Source organism: Quercus robur, chromosome 7 (assembly GCF_932294415.1).
Source record: "Quercus robur chromosome 7, dhQueRobu3.1, whole genome shotgun sequence".
Classification (NCBI taxonomy): domain Eukaryota; kingdom Viridiplantae; phylum Streptophyta; class Magnoliopsida; order Fagales; family Fagaceae; genus Quercus; species Quercus robur.
In genome coordinates, this window is record NC_065540.1 from 29,084,850 (window position 1) to 29,105,251 (window position 20,402).

The window sequence follows — 20,402 nt, forward strand, 5'->3', positions numbered from 1 at the left end:
TTATTTAAAATAAGGGTCTAATAATAATATTATCATAAAATAATTTATTTTATTTTATTTTATATTACTCCAAAACAAGGTTACTTACCTTCTATCCTTTATTTTAAAACATCCAAACAGGATTATTTAATTTCTTTCACATTCCATTCCCTTAAATACATTTTATTCATCTTCATTCTTTTATAACAATGACAAAATTTAGCTACAAAATTAAATATAGTCTAAAGTTACAAACTTACTCAATAAAATAAACATTACTACATATTTTGAAAATTTAACTGTTGAATAAACATTATTACATATTTTGAAAATCTAACCGTTGAATTACATGTTTTTTATGCTCATAATACACATGTCAAATTTTATGTCAATTGAATATTATTTACTATATAATCTATAAGTTTTTATTTTATGCATAATTTTAAACTACAAAAACATGCAATTTAAATAATTTATTGATGACAATTATTGATATTCAAGAACTATTTGGTAGGCCATTTCAAGCAACTTTTAGAACATTTTAAACATATTAACACACTTTTTCACCTACACATATCAAAAACACTCAAACAATATTATTCAAACTCCTCTATCAAATAACCCCCTCAATTTTCTAAAAATTTTACAAACATTGAGAATTTAAGAAGTATATATAATCTAATGATGGATTTATCAAAATTAACCTCCAATAAAAAAAGTATTGAGTAAGATTGTAACTTTAGGCTACAACTAATGTTGTAGCTAAAGTTTGTCCTTATGATAATTCAATTTTATTTCATTTATGAACTCCCAAAAAAGCCCATAACCGTGTAACCCATCTCCATAAACAAGTTCCATAACCATAACCACTTTCTGCCACCAGCACAATTAGTCCCAACCCAAAGCCGAAGAAGGGAACATTAATACAAACTAAACTTGTGCTACTCAGCTCTTTTGCGTTAAGGCCAACATAGAACTTTTCCATATGGAGTGATGAAATTCAATTATAGTTTTAACTAAATGGTGAACAAGCACAATGACGTTTGATTTGAAAGCTACAGGCCCAATACATGAATTTGTAAAACCACCATCACTCCTAACAATAGCACAATATACAAAGCAAAAAAATAGGATACACTTTTCCTACCGTAAACAAAATTTTCTTACAAACGAAGTTTTCTGCATCTGAAACAGATGCCTAACAAAGTCCAAGAACCTGCTTATGAGAACTAAAAGCATGACCAAAATATCAATTGCCGTTTCAACTAGTCCTCATCCACCCCTGCAGGCTGATCTCTCTTTGGACCACCTGCCGGTTTTGCCATTATAATCTGTGACATAAAAAGGGATGGTATAATTAATAAAACTCATGTGGAAAGAAAAATTACCAGAGTAACTGAGATTCAGTTTCATATATGTTATAATTAATCAGGTGATCTAAGACCTATTGTAATTAACAATATAAGCAGGCAAAAAATGCACTCTTCTAATTAGAAGTTTCATATATGAGCACTCTTCTAATTAGCCCAGTTATTTTATGCCAAATTCCATGCTTGCTAACAAGTTCGAGAGGTTACATAGGTATTTTTCTGTGGGGTGGTGTACGGGACAACGTGAAATACCACTTGGTGGTTTGTTCTCAAATTCAATATTGAGGTTTGGGTATTGGGAAGCTTGGTACTTTAAACCCAGCTCTCTTGGGAAAATAGCTTTTGCATTATGCCATATAAAGGGATCTTTTGAAAAGGATTGTGGGAGCAAAATATTGAGAGATGGGGTCACTGGTGTTATGCTGAGATTAGGGGTGCTCATGGAGTGAGTCTGGAAGCACATTAAGAGTGGTCAGAGATCTCTCAAAGCATATGAAATTTTTTCCTCCAGATGGGAGACCTATTTCGTTTTGGCATAAAATTATGAAAAAAGGCATTTAGGCTATACAAGAAAATAAAAAAAGGCATAATGGTTTATAAACTTTGGAGAGTTTTTACAGTTAACAGAAATCCAAACCAAGTGATATTTGACAGTTCAAGCAAAAAACTTATTTCCTTGATAAATAGAAAAAAGATTTGCCTAATATACTAGTTAATTACCTGGTCCACCCGCAGTACAGTGCAAGCAGCATCTGCAGCATATTTGAGAGCAAAGAACCTGTACAAAAGTCAAAAAAATTAAAAATTAAAAAGAAGCAATTATGCTTGTAAATACACACAATGAATGCCTGTAAAAAAAGAAACACAATGATTCCAACTTTAAATCATCGCAAAACAATGCTACACCAATTTCTTAAGGTTCCATATTTTGGAGGGGAAATTTTATAAGACTACATGGTTATCTTAGAAAATTAAAGTCTTTACTAGTAACTGTAATATGACAGTAACCATGCCCAAGTCCATTCTCCACTTATGAGTTCAATTTCCATATCTTCTTATAATTTTGATTATGTAGAAGTACTCAGCCTCAAGAATCCGAAGTTCCAAACTCTTTACTAAAAAGAATTTTATATAAAGAGTAGGATTTTTATAAAAAGAAACTACTGAAATGCACCCACAGAAGCTTTTCTTGCGTGAGGATGACAATATGACATGTAACATCAAGTTGAGAAGAATCTTACAAGTTTTTTTTTTTTTTATAGAAAAAATAATTTTATTAATGAGAGACTACTTCATGAGCAAAGGACATGAAGAAGCCAGAAGAATCTTATATGGTTCCGAAGGTCAAGTCCACATTAGAACAGTTTTCAATTTGACCTTGCTTAGGAGTCTACAGTTAAACAGCTTTAAATTTGGTCATTTATATCATACGTAGAGGTTAGTTTTAAATTAGCACATATATGATTTTTTGCAACGCCAACAACCTGAGGGTATTTTGATGATTGAGCCAAGCCTACAACTTTCTATGAGTTTCTTAAGTGTCTTGGAAAAAATTTATATGTCCAAGTTATTTTTTTTTATTGTGTTTTATCAGCTGTTTAGTTTACAAGTCAATTCAAGAGTTATACTGCTAGCACTCATTTTTTTAAAAAAAAATAGAAAGAGAAAGTTATAATGCTGGTAGGACAAGGAAAACTCTCCTCTTTTTCTCTCTCACACAAACACACCATCAGGCATCAGAAGTCAGAACTACAATAACCAACACAAGTTTTTGACAAAAGCATGATTGGTGACAAGACAATGAGAACCAGCTTACTTAGTGATGTAGAGGTCCCAGACACACAAGGTTGAGACATCCTTGCAAACGCCTTCCTCCAAGTCAATACCCACTTTGCTATTACCAGATGCATGTTCAGCATATAGAGAAGATATGATCTCCATTGCATTAAGCCCAGCATTCTCAGCCAGCGTTTTAGGAACCATCTCAAAACTTTCAGCAAATTTTGCTATAGCATACTGATCCAATCTGCATTTTCAATACAAGGTCTAATCTTTAGTAGTTTTTCCAGTCATGCGTCACTGACTGAATCAGTGAAAAAAACAAAAGGTCAATTGCTTCTAGTTAGAATAAGCCTCAATTGTAAATTTTGTTTGAGGAATGACATTAGAGCACACATAAAAGCCATTCGTTCCATCTCAATGTAGAAAAATTTGTAAGGCCATGAGGGAGAATTCAGAACATTACACTACCTTATTTCAACCAACTCTTTATCCAATTCTAGTAAATGATAGAAGAAAGAAATTTGATAAAAGAATAGTCACACTGACATCACGATCCGTGGTACTCATATAAGACACAAATGACATGGGCATTTGTATGGTACATAATTTCATTTTCTCTAGTTCTTTTTTCCTCATTTTTCCCAAACTCATTCATGTCAGTGCAGTTACATATTTTGAAACTAATGAGTAAAGAGACATTTGTAAATTACCCAGTTTCTTTGTATGAGAATTCCTTCACTCTTTTAGCTAACTCAATCTCAGTAGCAGCAGCTCCAGGTACAATACGGCTGTCCCGGCACATAGCCTAGCAAAAAAGAATTAAGAAAGCACTAATATGAAAAATGATGCAAACACCTAACACACAAGTTTCAGAAGAACTACAATCTAACCATAATCATAAAGGAAAATCATTACCAGCCCATTAGAAAGTACAGATTTTGAGTATTCTATATAAATTACCTTGTAGGTGTTGACTCCATCATCAACTGCTCTTTCAAGGTCATCTAGTATACTATCAGTACTTCCTCGTAAAACCACAGTGGAAACAGAGTTCCCACCTTCTTCATTCTTGACAATAATGACCTAAATATATTTATTTGGAAAGGATGAAAACATCATGCAAACAGCAGAGGGAAGAAAACAAGAGAAAAAAAAATTCCTAAAACTAACACTATACCGAAGCAACATCTTAAACATACCCTAGCACCACCAATTTCCTCAACTGAAATAGAATCAACATATCCCAAATCATCTGGGTTAGGCTGGCTAAGCTTCAGCTGATGCAAGAACACAGAAAACATTAAAGGCCAATTTGAAAAAGTGCCAATAAATTATCAAGTACTAGGCACAGCTACCATTGCAACAGCACCAGTTGTTCGGCAAAATCGACGCAACTCAAATTTTGAAGAGATCTTCAGAACCATGAGCCTGGACGCAAGAACTATTAAATTAGAAACACTATAACTCTTAAAAAATCTATAGAATAAAATATTAAAACTTAACATAAATGGGCAGACTATCAATATTCATCAGGTCTAAAAAATTGTACAATATTAACGTGCATGCATACTTGCATTACAACAACAGAACAAATAACTGAAAATTAGGAGAAAATAAAAACTTGACATACTTATAACGCTCACAGAAGTGTAATGCCATCTCTCCCACCGCTGCTCCACTGACAATTACTTTGGCACCTGAATCTGCAACTGATTTGATAAGCTCCTCAATCTTTGCTTCTTCAGTTTTTGAATAGTTTTCTAGCTACAAGATGCCAAGACACAAAGAAAAAGGTTGCCAGTCAAGTTATGTAACAACTGATTAAAGAAAGGAAGATAATTGTGCAAAATTTTCAGTGTGCTAGATGTATGGCAACCAACATTAGATTCAATGCTTGCTAAGACAAAAAAGATAACTGAAAACAATTACAAAAATGTGAACCAAAAGAAAATTGTTGAAATCAGATAGAAAAGCATACCAATCATTTACCACTAATTATGATTAAACCCTAGTGGTAAATGACTGGTATGATTTTCTACCAATCATTTACGATTTTCTACCAATCATTTACCACAAGGGTGATTATTGAAATGAAATCTTTATTGGGCAAAAGTGACCTAATATTTTATAGTTCTGATCATGGTTCTTTTTACCATGCGTTAATGTGTCCCCAGAAACTCAATTTTTCACTTCAAATCATGGTAGTCAGAGGCAAGCCAGGTGCTTGCCTTAATGCCCAGGCAAGGCAAGGTGCTCAGCTTTAGAGCCTAGGCAAGCACCTTAAACCATGAAAAAATGCACTAAGGCGAGAGCCTCAGTAACTTTAATTTTTAAGTTTTTTATAGAATTTTTTTGTTAAACCTATCGTTAAATTAATTATTTATAGAAGATTTTGTAGAACCTATTGTTAGATTATTAACTTAATAAAGTTTGTTGTAGTCCTATTTTTAGGCCAATTAATTTACAAAAGCTTGTTCTAAATTTTATTGTAAGATTAATTAATTTATAGAAGCTTGTTGTAAAACCTATTGTTAGAATAATTAATAAAAGTACAAGTTGTTCATGATGATGAACAAGAGGAAAAAAAACAAACAACACAGCAAAACAAGAAATTAGGAAACTAAGCTAAGAGAAGACATAAACTCAAAGAGAGAAGAACATTCAGTAAAACCCCAACATCGAGACCACTCCCAAAGACTACGTTGGCATAAAACTTTTAACTCGTCCAAAGTCTTCTCATTATCCTCAAAGGAATGACGATTTCGTTCCAACCACACAATCCACATTAAGCACCCTGGAACCAAATTCCAGATGTCTGAATTATGTTTCCCGAGCCACTGATGCCAACAAGATAACAAACCGGCCACTGATCCTGGCATAACCCAATGAATACCAAAGGCCTGAAGCATAAAAGTCCAAAGGGAATGAGTAATAGGGCAGTGAAGAAGAAGATGGTCTACTGACTCCCCATCACAACAACACATACAACACCAAGTAGCCAACGGACGACCCCTAAGCATTAGATTTTCCAAAGTGAGGATCCGACCATGAGTAGCTGTCCACAAAAAGAACGCTACTCGCCTAGGAATCTTTGGTTTCCAAACACCCTTCCAAGGAAACAAAGAATTCGAAGCACCCCGAATCGCATGGTAATAAGACCTGGTGTCAAAATTTCCATCACCCTTCAACCGCCAACAAAGAGTATCACTCCTATCACCCCGAGGAATGCGAGATTGGATAAGCTGGAGAAGAGAATAAGAAGCAGCTAACTCCCAACGGTGCAGCAGCTTAGTCTCTCACAATTTTGGATTTAAGATCATTGAAATTACTCGAAAAATAATAATAACAAAAACCACCATAAGTCACACGAGAGATACTTGTAATTTACGCAATAAGCTACATGACAGAAGCCGACATATAAATTATAATACTAAATTTATCAAAATCAACATTTTTTTTTTTTTTTTTTTTTTTGATAAGCAATGAAGCTTCTATAAAAATTCTTGAAAGTCTTAATAACAGAGTTTCAACCAGATTAGTTTTTTTTTAATTGCAACTTGGATTATTTAACTTTTTACTGATTAATTTTTGCGGGAAGCAAGCTAAAGTATACTTGTATTTTGAAAATGTAAGGTTTCAAAAAGCTGTACACAAGCCAAAAAGGCTAAAAACTAAACAAAAAGGCTGGATACAAACGGACAATTAATAGCAGAGTTTAATCAAGAAAAAATTAGCTTAATAATTTTAATTAACCAATTAAGAAAAGCAAGAAAGAAAAACCATTGCAAGCCATGTTATGGTATTAAAAGGATGTGTAGCATTTACCCAAAGTTACTTGAAGGAAACACATGAAAACCAATTCTGTAGTATTCTACATATGATCTAAGATACGTATCATTAACACATAAGTAAAACATCTTTTTAAATGTCTTTTGACCAAAATAAAAGTTGGATACTACGACATATGACAAGCAAAACAGAGACATTTTGATATGTTACAAGGGGGGGAAAAATAAAAAGAAGTCTTAATTAATGCTATAACAGATGGCAAATCCTCAAGCTTTACTGGCCCAAGGAGTTAGTTTTTGACCTATTAACAAATTATAGCAATTCCAAAAATGAATTTGATTTACCATAAATTAGTTATCAAGATAAGAACTTCTAAAAAAAAATTCCAAGCTAGCATCCAGCTCCTCCCCAAACTCCATTGTTGCTTCCCTTTGCCCACTGTCATATTTTTTAATTATTTATGTTTTATTTTTTAAATATATGTGACAGAAGACTTGATCCTTTATCGATTAGCTTGATATTGCAAGTTCATACTTATTTCACCTCAAATCAGGCTAGAATTAAACTTCAAGACTTACATTATCCAGGATCAAAGTCTAAGCTATTGCCCACTTGCCTAGAAATTCTAAACAATGGTGCACTAGCTTTGTCTCTCTCAATTTTGGATTCAAGATCACTGAAATTACTCAAAAAATAATAATAATAACAAAAAAACACCATAATTCGCATGAAGAAAGATGCATGTAATTTCTGCAATATGCTATATGACAGAAGACAACATATAATACTAAATTTATCCAAAAAAAAATTATTATTATTGATAAGTAACGGAACTTCAATGCACATTCTTGAAAGTCTTAAAAACAGAGTTTCAACTAGATTAGTTTTTAAAAATTGCAACTTTTGATAGTAGAGTTTAATCAAGAACAAATTATCTTAATAACTTCAATTAAATGAATTTTAAAAAAAGCATGAAAAAAAAACCATTGTAAGCCATGTTACAGTATTGAAAGAATGTGTAGCATTTACCCGAAGATACATGAAGAAAACACATGGAAAACTAATTTTGTAGTATTCTACATATGATCTAAGACGTGTCATTAACACAAGTAAAATGTCTTTTTAGATATCTTTTGACCAAAATAAAAATTGGATACTACGACATATGAAAGGAAAAATGAAGACCTTTTGATATGTTATAAGGGGGGGAAAAAGAAAAAGAAGACTTGAGGGCATGATGACATCATTTTTGAAACCAACAATACAGGGTGAAAATTGGCCATCACAAGGTGAGGGCAAAGTAAAACAAGATGACTTTGTGAAATGACTAAGATGTCCAAAGTCCAAACCTAGAAGGTTAGAACCTGAGACTAATGACATTCCCAACAGTGCAATAGTAGACCAATCACATACCCAAGATTCTCACGTTCCAATGGGATCACTACATGGGCTACCCAAAGAACAATAAAAAACCAGGATCATTATTTCAATGATCTAGAGGTGAAAACTATATTGGCTTTCACCCATGTGGCTACATACATCAAAATAAATCATTAGTACTTTATGTTTCTTGTACTTTTTTAATTGAGATAAGGAAAAGGTATGGGCCAATTCTTTGGCTACTTAAAAGGAGGCAGGGCAGGGATGATGCCTTTACCTACAATTGTCTTGTTCGTGAAACATGCCACTCAAAAAAATTTGCAAAGTATTTGCAAGTAACAAATATAAAACAGGCATGTATATTTATATACTAAGCTTCTAAAAACACTCTTTGACCATGAAAAATTGAAACAACCACAGAAAGAGATACAATGAAGAAATCGCTTTGTATGGACTTAGATTAGATAATAAATCAATTACAAGATAACATTTTTGACTATTGCACAAACAAAATGAAAAAAGAATGGCCACTCAAAAAATTATAAACCATAGCATCATGTATTATAGAAAGATGACAGATAGAACAGCAACTAAAAGAGGTGTTCCTTGTCAAGATGTACCTGCTCAGCAGAATGAATTAAGACAGTTCCTTTCGTTTCAGTTGCAGAAGAATCAACACCACCAGCAAACACAGCAACCTAAAGGAAAATCATTCAATATAAGCTACAATTTCAACACCATTAATCAAAGGACTTCCCAAATTTAATGAATGCCAGTGAAAATCGTCAATACTTGCAAAAGAAAGAACAATACTATAGACTCAGCAAAGGTAGCACATCTCTTTTTTGATGCTATCAGAAGAAAATGAGCTAGACGTCAATCTTAAAAATAAACGTTTGTAAAGAACTGAAAAATGGTACTGCCAACTTACTGGAATAGTTTACTAATTTGCTTTAGCCTATAAAAATAACAAAACCATATATATACACACACCAAGACATTCAATAGCCATTCCTGATAAGAGTTATACTTTTAACATGTGTGAGAGCATATCAGTACTAACCTTTGCCTTCTCAATATGCTTTATACTCCCCACAGCATCACTTTTCAAAACCATGCCCCGAACTACTGCAGAATTATGCAGACCTCCTCCCAAGAGCTTAGCAACACGGACGTTATCCACATTAAAGTTTGCTGGGTTCTTCGGGCACACTTGTATGCATGCCTATTAAATGAAAAAGACACAATCAGAACTTTATGCTAATAGGAATTGGGCCAAAATACTATGTTGGTCCCAAAACTTTAGGTTATTTTAGTATGTGATTATTTTAAGTCCCTAAAAAACCCAAAGTATTTTTAAACTTTAGAGACCAACAAAGTAATTTTAAGCCTAGGAATTATCAATTACAAATAATAGTGGGCAAGATATAATTACATCAGCAACAAGGGAGCACAAGATATCTTCTTGACCAAACTGCTTGCTAGCAACAGCGGCTCTGATGCGAGAAAGAACTTGATCCTTATTACGCACATCCATAGTCTCAGAACCGTTCTCAACCAGCTCATCCAAGATTTCAACTGTCTTATTGATGGCTTTAGTGTACCCACTGATGATCTCACTTGGGTGCAGGCCCATCCTTATAAGTTCCTCTGCATTTTGAAGGAGCTCCCCAGCAAAAGAAATTGTCAAATTAGCACCATCCCCAATTTCCTCTTGTTGGGCCTTGCCGGCCAAAACAAGAATCTTAGCAGCAGGATGCTGAACCTCAAGTTCATTCACAATAGTGGCAGCGTCATTGGTCACAAACAGCTTGTCTAAATGATTGATAACCATCTTGTTCATACCTAAACACAAGATAAATTAAGAACAAACTACTTAGAAATGCTCTATATTCAGTAACAAATAAAGACAGACAACACTTAAATGCTAGGTTTTGCACTAACGTTTCCATTCCCAAAAGAATCAAATAAATAATAAATTTGAGTTATTCAAATCACTTTATTGTAAAGAAACAATTACTATAATCAAGTGGCAGCATCATTGGTCACAAACAGGTTGTCTAAATGATTGATAACATTTGTGTCCATGCCTAAATACAAGATAAACTAAACTAGAACTACTTCGAAATGTTCTATAATTAGCAAGAAAAAAAATAATCCCAAAAATCAAATTAAATAATAAATTTGAGTTCTTCGAATCACAAAGACATTTACTAGGTTGTCTAAATGAGTTGATAACATTTGTGTCCATACCTAAATACAAGAAAAATGTAGAGAGAGAGAGAGAGATACCATTGGGACCAAGAGAGGTACGAGTGATAAGGGAGAGTTGCTTGCAAGCATCGATGTTCTTGAGAACGGCTTCGTCGAGACCAGAGAGGTGCTTGTGGCCTTCTTTCAGCATTGATTGTATTCCATGTGACTGCATTTGTAACCCCATTCTCACTTCTCAGATCGATCGCCTTCTTCTTCTTCCTTGAACCCTAACCCTACTATGGAGACTACTCTCAGAAACCACACACAAAAGAAATATATACGTGCTTTTTGAATTAAGCCCACCAGTGGAATCAGAAGTGAAAACCGGAATGTCCTAGATCCGGATCCGGATCCGGATCAAGTTAAGGTCCAAGATTCATTTGAAGAAAAACCCGAAGGCCCAGAATGTGGTTTTTTTTCTTTTTACTTTTGATAAGAATAATGTGGTTTTTTTCTTTTTCTTTTTCTTTTTTCCTAAACATCTCTCAAGTTTATATACTAAGCGCGTGTTATTGGTCCCTCCGTCACTAAAGTTTCAAAAAACGAATATTATTAATGTCTTCGTTAATTTGCATTAGTTTTGTGCTTATGTGTTTAACAAAATAATAACATTATAGTTATCAAATAATAATAATAATAACATTATATTTTTTAAATGATGTGACAAATTTTTTGTTGTTAAAAAATTACCCATCTCCATAACAAGAAATCTTTTTTATTTATCTGGGTTCAAATCATACTAAGTCCACTAGAGATCAACAAAGAGAACAAATACAAATGGAAAGGAATTGATAAATTACAATTGGCTTTATTTTATGGAGGTGTTTATTTATCTATCTCTTGACTCGAAATGGGACCAAGTTTGATTTGAAAATGGATCTTAAAGTGTCTAGGGTTAGATTGATCTTCCCAAAGAACACACGTCAACAAGAAAACTTGGCACCTCAATGTCATCTTTGTTTCCCTCCCTTTCTTGCTAGGATTGGAAATCATGTATTTTACATATCTAATCACATATCCATATTTCTCATTTTATCCAATCCTTACTGTACGGCACCGAGATCCTAGGCCTATACAAGCCCTGGGCCCAGTCCCATACCGGCCTTGGGCACAGGCCCAGCAGAAAGGTCCAGTTATCCTACACCCTTCTTGAAACTGGCTTAACGTGAAAAAACGTTTTGGGGTCTGAGTCCCAACAGACGATCAGTTTAACTTTCCCGGGCAAGTGAATTGGTCGTGTCCGGGAAAGTCATGACATGCGCGGGAAACTCCTGATGTGCACGGGAGACTGAGTTGCCGAACATATCCATCAAGCAAGAACCAAGTTCCAAGGTCATAAATGCTGCACCGCCCTCTCACCTAAAACATCCACTTTGACCAAATAATATTGGACCCTTAGTAGCACTAACGGTGGCTGTAATCATGATCTCCCCACTAACCTTGGCTATAAATAGAAGAAATTGGGGAGAAGAAGGGGTTCAGAAAAATTGAGAGAAAACAGTCAAGGAGAGAGTATCAACTGAGTGTTGCTTTGAGTCTCTCTGCCGAGAACGACCCATTGTAGGAAATCCTTAAGCCCACTACAAATAAATTGTGAGCCCAAGTGACCTAAGGCCCAGAAGTCTTGTACTTGGTTCCTACAATTACATTATGTCTCTCGCTTGTCTCTGTGAAATAATTGGACGATAGTATAGAATGAAGTGTAAGATAATAGGGGTGTTTATTTCTTTGTCTTTATATACTCACTGTGGTACATTTACACTAACATCTAATTGAAGAAAGCTTTATTAGGACCAATTTTGCAAGCATCTGAAATACAATGGGATCTTCAACAAGAAAAATAAAAGAAAAGAAGAAAGAAAATTGTATCTCTCACTAGTTTGGAAACAATTCATGTAGTGTAATAAACAAGGATGTAAATGAACCGAGCCTTGTTAAGTATTGATGTGCAAACTTGGCTTCGACTTGAACCAAGCATACAAATGGAGGTGTGTAGCCAACTCATTGATCCACTAAAACCAACCCAATCCGATCCAACCCAACCCATCAAGTTGGGTCGGTTTTCAAGGGTTGGTGGTTTGGGTTTGTTTGTCAAAAAAATTTGTACGTGGGTCAAGCTAGGTGCAAGTTGCAATTCACAAATCCACCTAACTCAACTCAACCCACTTATATTTAATATATACTTAAAAAAATATATTATATAATTTTATTATTTACTCTTTTGTTTATGAATTGAGTTAGGATAGAACTATGTAATATCCTACTAACTATAAAATAATAAAACCAATTTATGTTGATTTTTTTTCCCAACTAAGTTGAGATAGAACTGTTTGATATCTTGCTAAATAAATGTGTTGTTATTTGATTTGATAATTTGTGTATGGAAGTGTTATTACTTAGAATTTTCATATGGCAAGGAGAGTAAACAAAATTATTTGGTTTGATTATTTGTGTTGGTTTAAACTTAAAGGCTTAAAGCACTAATAAAATAGCTTGTATTTAAATTTGCCTTTTTTTTTTTTTGTATTGGTGTTGTTCTAATACTCAGTTAAATAAATAAAAAATGTCCAACCCAACCTTGTGGGTCAGATTGAAAATCCCCTAAACCCAACCCATGCACACTTACAAACTATGTTTTAGCTTGAACTTGTCAGATAGTCCAAAATCTTGAGCTCAACTTGGCTTGGCTTGATTCATTAGTCAACTCGAGCTTAACGTTCTGTTTGTTTTGGCGAAAATGTTTTCTAGAAAATGAGTCATTTTCCAAAAAGTATTTTCTATAAAACTATCTCATTTTCTTATATTTTGTAGCAACTTTAAATGAGTTAAAAATCAATTTCATAACCTCCCTTATTTAGCTTACTATGAGATCGAGTTGTTTTCCAAATAAAATTAGTGGAAAACAATATCTAAAAATAAGCCATATTTTTTTAGTTGACCAAATATAGTTTTCATTTGACTCATTTTTTTTGATACTATCAAACATTGAAAAATACAAAAAACTATTTTTACATAATGTTTTCCATTGAAACAAATAAAGCACAAGCTCAGACTCAAGTTTAATATTTAACTTTTGAGCTCGAGATACAATACAAGTACATTATCAAACTCATTTGATTTAGAAATGTGGTCCCAACTCTCAATTAATTAAAAACTTAATATGATATTAGTTTATTTTTCAAGCCCACATCAATCTTATTACCAAGCCCATAAACTAGTGTAAACTCAGCTTGTGTTTTATTGAGCCCTATAATTCACAAGCATGTTCATGAACAAATTTTTTTTTGCTTGGGCTTTGCTCGTTCATTGAACAAGTCTAAAATTAAGGTTCATGTATGGCTTGTTTATAAACAAACGCACATGAGCAAACTTTTTATTAAGCCAACTATGAGCTATTTATTAATAACATGGTTCATTTACAGTCCTAGAACTGGTTGGGGGTTTTGATGACTTTTTGACCTAACTTGATCATAATAATAAACAGTGTAGGGGCAAGGGCCCAAAATCGTATATTGGGCTTTGAGCTTTACCCAAGGATATAAATAGGTCCGAGGAGAAGCAAATAATTATGAGATATCCTTAGACCAAGTTCCATAAGTAGAGAGCAAATGAATGGCTGTCCGAGGAGTACGTCCTCCTCAGACTTAATGAATATGGTTCAAAATATATAATCCAGCAATTAAAGTGACCTTCTAAGAAAGTTCAATGACAGGGATGTGCTTCATGGACATGTGAGAAGGAAGAAAACCTAAAAATATCTAAGAGAAGGCTGACACCACCGTATTAAATGCACAACAACTACTTTACTGGCCGCATTTATGTGGAGAAGACCTCTGAACAATGCTACCTTGGCTACCGCAACTCACAGAGAGCTAAGGAAGGTGGCCGATGGGACAAGTACTCAAGTAGGGGGTTCAGATGATCAACAAGTGGAGGATGAAGATGATTCAAAAGAAGATATATAAGGTGGACGACTCTTCATGGAAAGGGGATCGGAAAGGAGAGAGAAAAAGCAATATAGCAATCTGAACCATTCTAATATTTTAGAGTAATCATCATATACAGATTTAACCTCCTCGGACTGAAAGTTTATTGATATAAGCATCCTTGGTTTGTGTTTTATCACCACACGATTTAATACTAGCCATTGTCCAACTCATTAGGACTTAGTTCTTTGACCCATTCCCTACAAATTCATTGTATTGGGCTCATTTGACCAAGACTCCATACATTTTGGGTTTGGGCCTCAAATTGTGACCCTACAATTTGCGCCGTCTGTGGGGAGAACTTTTGCCTCAACGAGTGCAACGATTAAACATGGTAGGATCAAGTCCACACCAAACAGAGCCTGCAGGTTCTCAACGGCAGGACAACTTTCTTAACCTTGAATGGGAAAAAGATTAGAACAAACATCGAGAGGGTAGTGTACGGACTACCCATACAGGCAAAAGCCATTCTAGGGTGAGAAGTCACGTATCCCAAAAGCAAGACGATAACAAAGCCTTATAGCAAGAGATTAATGACTTAAAAAAGAAACTACATCATGCGCAACGGAAGCATTCCCCCTCCAGTTCAGATACTAGTGAGGAAGGGAAAGACAATTATAGGCAAAGGTCAAGAACTCCACCAAGTGAGACATTTTCTTATGAGGAAGAGCACCACCATAAATGCAGCCACAAAAGTCCGTCCCGTAAAGGACTAGTGAACGACGCCATGAGCAAAGCCCTAGACCGAATCTCCAAGTCACCCTTTACACGCAAGATAGAAGGGGCTAAGCTTTCCTGGCGATTCCATCAACCTACTTTCACTATGTACAACGGTCGAACGAACCTCGTAGAGCACGTAAGCCAGTTTAACTAGAGGATGACTGTCTATTCCAAAGATGAGGTTTTGATGTGCAAAGTATTTTCGTCCAGCTTAGGACTAATGGTAATAAGATGGTCTGATGGCCTCAGATCAAATTCTATAGATTCCTTTAAACAGCTGACCCAGGCCTTTGGCTCTCGCTTCATCACGAGTAACAGGGTTCCTCGGTCCTTGGATTCCCTTTTGTCTTTATCCATATGAGAAGGGTAGACCCTAAAAGCCTACTCGAACAGGTACTGGGAGATGTACAATAAGATAGAGGGTAACTATGACGACGTCGCCATCAACACTTTCAAGACCGGCCTCCCAACTGAGCATGGTTTAAGAAAATCCCTAAAAGGAAAGCCTGTCACCAGCCTGCGCCAACCAATGGACCGGATCGACAAGTATAAAAGGGTTGAAGAAGACCAGCAGTTGGGAAAATATAAAGCGAAGGTTATCCCTCAGGAAAGGAGGGACTTCAGGTCGGACCAATTTAACAACAACAACCGACTAAGGGGAGACTTTGTAGGGCAATCCAGATCTGCCGACACGCAGGCAGTTCATGCTGTGTTCTGAGATTCGGTACATCAGGTTTTGGATAAGATCAAGAACGAGCCATTCTTCAAATGGCCAAATAAGATGGCAGAAGATCCCATGAAGTGTAACCAAAATTTGTATTGCCAATACCACCGAAAACCGGGGCACACCACCGAGGACTGCAGGAACTTGAGGAACCATTTGGACCAGCTGGTCCGAGAGGGAAAATTGAGGCACCTCCTACATTATTCCAGTGGTCAACAAGGAAGCGAATCCTGAGACCCGGAGAGACACCTCCTTAAGACCTCCCATAGGCACGATAAATGTCATTCTTGCTGCTTTAGGAAGGACCAGCTCTTGTCCTTCCAAAGTAATGTCTGTGGCTCAGCTCTCCACCAAGGATGACAATCGGGAGTCCAAAAAGGCCAAGAAGAGAGCCTCACATGTGCTGGGATTCTCGGACGAAGATAAGATCGGAACCATCCAACCCCACAACGATGCTCTGGTAGTTACACTCAGGATTGGAGGATATGATGTGAAGAGAGTGCTGATAAATCAGGGCAGTGCTGTGGAAGTAATGTACCCCGACCTGTACAGGGAGTTGAACTTAAAACCCGAGGACCTAACAGCGTACGATTCCCCTCTGGTAAGTTTCGAGGGAAAAACTGTTACTCCAAGGGGCCAGATTAGACTACCCATACAAACCGGTTCGAACGTGATGGATGTGGATTTCATTGTAGTTGACGCTTATTCACCCTACACAGCTATTGTAGCTAGACCTTGGCTTCATGCCCTAGGGGCTGTTTCTTCTACACTACACCAGAAGGTGAAGTACTCATCGGAGGGCTAGGTTAAAAAGATTGTGGGGAATCAGACTATGGCTAAACAATGCATGGTGGCTGCCATCTCACGCCAACCCAGTGTTGAGCCATCGACCTCTACTAGAAAAGGCTTATAGCAATCAGCCACCCCAGTATTGCCTGGTAATGAATCAGCCGAGGAGGTAAAATGCGAAGATCTAGAAAAGGTAGCCGTTGGCATTAATCCGGAAAAGTTCTTTCAAGTCGGCTCGGAACTACCTCCCCAAGAGAAAGAAGAACTAATTGGGTTTCTCAGAGAAAATGCGGACATGTTTGCGTGGGACGCCTACGAGGCCCCAGGGGTTGATTCGAGCTTCATCTGCCATCACCTAAACGTTAACCCATCTATTACTCCCAAGAAGCAACCACCTCGACACTCGTCGAAGGAGCATGCCAATGTTGTTAGGGATGAGGTGATGAAGCTTAAAAAAGTAGGGGCTATCAAGGAAGTTTTTTATCCCGAGTGGTTGGCTAATACTATAGTGGTAAAGAAAAAAAGCGGGAAATTGCGAGTTTGTGTAGACTTCACGGATCTGAATAAAGCCTGCCTAAAAGATTTGTTCCCTATGCCTCGGATAGATCAGTTGGTAGACGCAACCGCAGGTCATCCTCAGATGAGCTTCTTGGATGCCTTTTAAGGATATCATCAAATACCACTGGCTGCAGACGACCAAGAAAAGACAGTTTTTGTCACTCCCATTGGAAACTACCATTACAAGGTGATGCATTTTGGCTTGAAAAACGCAGGGTCTACCTACTAGAAAATGATGACCAGAATGTTTGAGCCGCAACTAGGGAAGAGCATTGAAGCCTACATAGACGACATGGTGGTAAAGAGTAAGGTGGTGGCCGAACACGTGAGAGACCTTGAGGACATCTTTGAAATTCTGAGGAGACATAAGCTATGCCTCAACATGTCCAAATGTTCATTTTGGGTAAGGTCAGGAAAATTCTTGGGCTATATGGTGACCCATAAGGGAATCAAGGTCAATCCCGATCAAATCAGGGCTGTTAACAACTTGCAGCCACCTCAGAATCCCAAGGAGGTCCAAAAGCTTACCAGCATGATTGCTGCCTTAAACCGTTTTATTTCTCGGTCAGTGAACAGGTGTAGACTTTTCTTCCTCTTGTTGAATAAATGGAAGGGATTTGAATGGACGGAAAAATGTGCTTTGGCCTTCCAACAACTTAAAGAATATCTATCTTGGCCCCCAATCATGTCCAGTCCTAAGGCCGACGAAGTGTTGTTCGCCAACATCGCTGTGGGCCCTCATGCAGTAAGCCTAGTGCTGATACAAATGGACAATGGCGTACAACAACCAGTCTATTACATGAGCAAATCATTGCATGAAGCAGAGCTCCGCTACCTACCACTAGAAAAGGCCATCCTAGCGGTGGTTCAAGCTACACGAAAGCTTCCCCATTACTTCCAGGCATACACAGTTATCGTTCTAACCCAGCTCCCACTCAGGTCCATACTTTGGAGTGCTGATTATACAAGGAAAGTTGCTAAGTGAGGCATGATTCTAGGGGCCTTTGACATCAAGTACATGCCTCGTACCTCCGTCAAGGGCCAAGTCCTCGCAGATCTGGCGACTGAATTTGTTAAACCCTCGTTAGAAGAAGAAGCAGGGGCGCAAGGCATGGATGAAAAATCAGTTGGCGCAATCTCTCTACAAGGGCCCACATGCTGGAAAGTATATGTTGATGGCGCAGCAAACCAAAGAGGCTCCAGAGTGGGGCTAGTTCTAATTTCCCCTGAAAGGATTACCATCGAAAAATCACTAAGACTGGGCTTCTCAGCCATGAATAATGAGACTAAATATAAAGCCTTGTTGGAAGTAATGTCCATGGTTCAGAAACTGGGCGGAAAAGTAGTAAACATGTTCTCGGACTCAAGAGTGGTTGTTGGCCAAGTAAATGGGGAGTTAGAAGCAAGGGACGAAAGAATGCAAGAATACTTAGACCAAGCTAAGTGCCTACGATCACGCTTCGATTCTTTTAGCTTACTGCACATCCCTAGAAGTGGAAACACACATGTCGACTCCTTGGCCACGCTTGCCACCTCCTCGACTCAAGGTTTACCTCGGGTCATCCTTGTGGAAGATTTATACAAACCCTTAGTGACGTAGAGGGCAGTGATCCATGCCCACCACGTCAGAGTGGGACCTAGCTGGATGGACCCTTTAGTACTGTTTCTGAAAGAAGACATCTTGCTCGAAGAGAAGACTGAAGCTGACAAGATACGAAGAAACGCTTCTCAGTTCTGGCTATCTGAGGACTAGAAGCTGTATAAACGCTCTTTTTCCAGACCATACTTGCTCTGCGTGCACCCTGAGGCCTCAGAACTAATCTTGGAGGAATTACATGAGGGAATTTGTGGAAGCCATACAGGAGGCAGATCCTTATCTCATAAGGCCATCACCCAAGGCTTCTGGTGGCCAAACATGCAGAAAGAAGCACACAAATACGTGAAGAAGTGCGACCAGTGTTAGAGGTTTGGGCCTTGGACTTTACCCGAGGATATATATAGGTCTGAGGAGAAGCAAATAATTATGAGATATCCTCAGACCAAGTTCCATAAGTAGAGAGCAAATGAATGGCTGTCCAAGGAGTACGTCATCCTCAGACTTAATGAATATGGTTCAAAATATATAATCCAGCAATTAAAGTGACCTTCTAAGAAGGTTCAATGATAGGGATGTGCTTCATGGACATGTGAGAAGGAAGAAAACCTAAAAATATCTAAGAGAAAGCTGACACCACCGCATTAAATGCACAACAGCTACTTTACTGGCCGTATTTATGTGGAGAAGACTTTTGAACAGTGCTACCTTGGTTACCGCAACTCTTAGAGAGTTAGGGAAGATGGCTGATGGGACAAGTACTCAGGTAGGGATTCAGATGATCAACAAGTGGAGGGTGAAGATGATTCAAAAGAAAATATATAAGGTGGAAGACTCTTCATGGAAAGGGGATCGGAAAGGAGAGAGAAAAAGTAATATAGCAATCTGAACCATTCTAATATTTTAGAGTAATCATCATATACAGATTTAACCTCTTCGGACTGAAAGTTTATTGATATAAGCATCCTTGGTTTGTGTTTGATCGCCACATGATTTAATACTAGCCGTTGTCCAACTCATTAGGACTTAGTTCTTTGACCCATTCTCTACAAATTCATTGTATTGGGCTCATGGGACCAAGATTCCATACATTTTGGGCTTGGGACTCAAATTGTGACCCTACAAACAATATGAGGAAATTTGTTTTTTTTTAGTTGGAAATGGGGGTTGAGGTGGTATAGGGTTCACATTTTTAAATTGGCCATGGGAATGTTTCAGTTTTTACATAAACTCAAACTCAGTCAAATTATTAAAATATTTCTACCTTTTAATTTTTGTTGCACAAAAGGTAAAGTATCTATTAACAATGTAGCATGCCTCTTTTTTTTCTCTCTTCAAACATTATTTAATTTTGTATAAAAAATTATTAATAATGCATAAAATTGATTAAATAGTATTTTAGTTGTTCAATTTTTGGTTAAGTTGACTTTTTATTTATTTATTTTTTTTTTTACTTTGAGAAAATGGTAAGTGTG

The 20,402-nt window shown here is 36.7% G+C and overlaps 2 protein-coding genes across 2 annotated transcripts; one reads left to right on the forward strand and one right to left on the reverse strand.

Annotated features, from left to right (window-relative positions):
• Positions 1–970: 970 nt before the first annotated feature.
• On the reverse strand, positions 971–10,826 carry LOC126693045 (T-complex protein 1 subunit theta). Its single transcript, XM_050388907.1, has 12 exons — positions 10,593–10,826; positions 9,736–10,145; positions 9,364–9,525; positions 8,921–8,998; positions 4,762–4,895; positions 4,487–4,559; positions 4,331–4,408; positions 4,092–4,214; positions 3,842–3,936; positions 3,166–3,375; positions 2,070–2,127; positions 971–1,310 (listed from the first exon to the last, which is right to left on the reverse strand). The coding sequence occupies exons 1-12, from the start codon at positions 10,738–10,740 to the stop codon at positions 1,245–1,247; spliced, it is 1,635 nt and encodes a 544-aa protein (XP_050244864.1). The 5' UTR covers positions 10,741–10,826; the 3' UTR covers positions 971–1,244.
• Positions 10,827–16,314: 5,488 nt separating this feature from the next.
• LOC126691252 (uncharacterized) lies at positions 16,315–17,439 on the forward strand. The gene is made up of 2 exons (XM_050386312.1): positions 16,315–16,587; positions 16,900–17,439. The coding sequence occupies exons 1-2, from the start codon at positions 16,315–16,317 to the stop codon at positions 17,437–17,439; spliced, it is 813 nt and encodes a 270-aa protein (XP_050242269.1).
• The last annotated feature ends 2,963 nt before the right edge of the window (positions 17,440–20,402 follow it).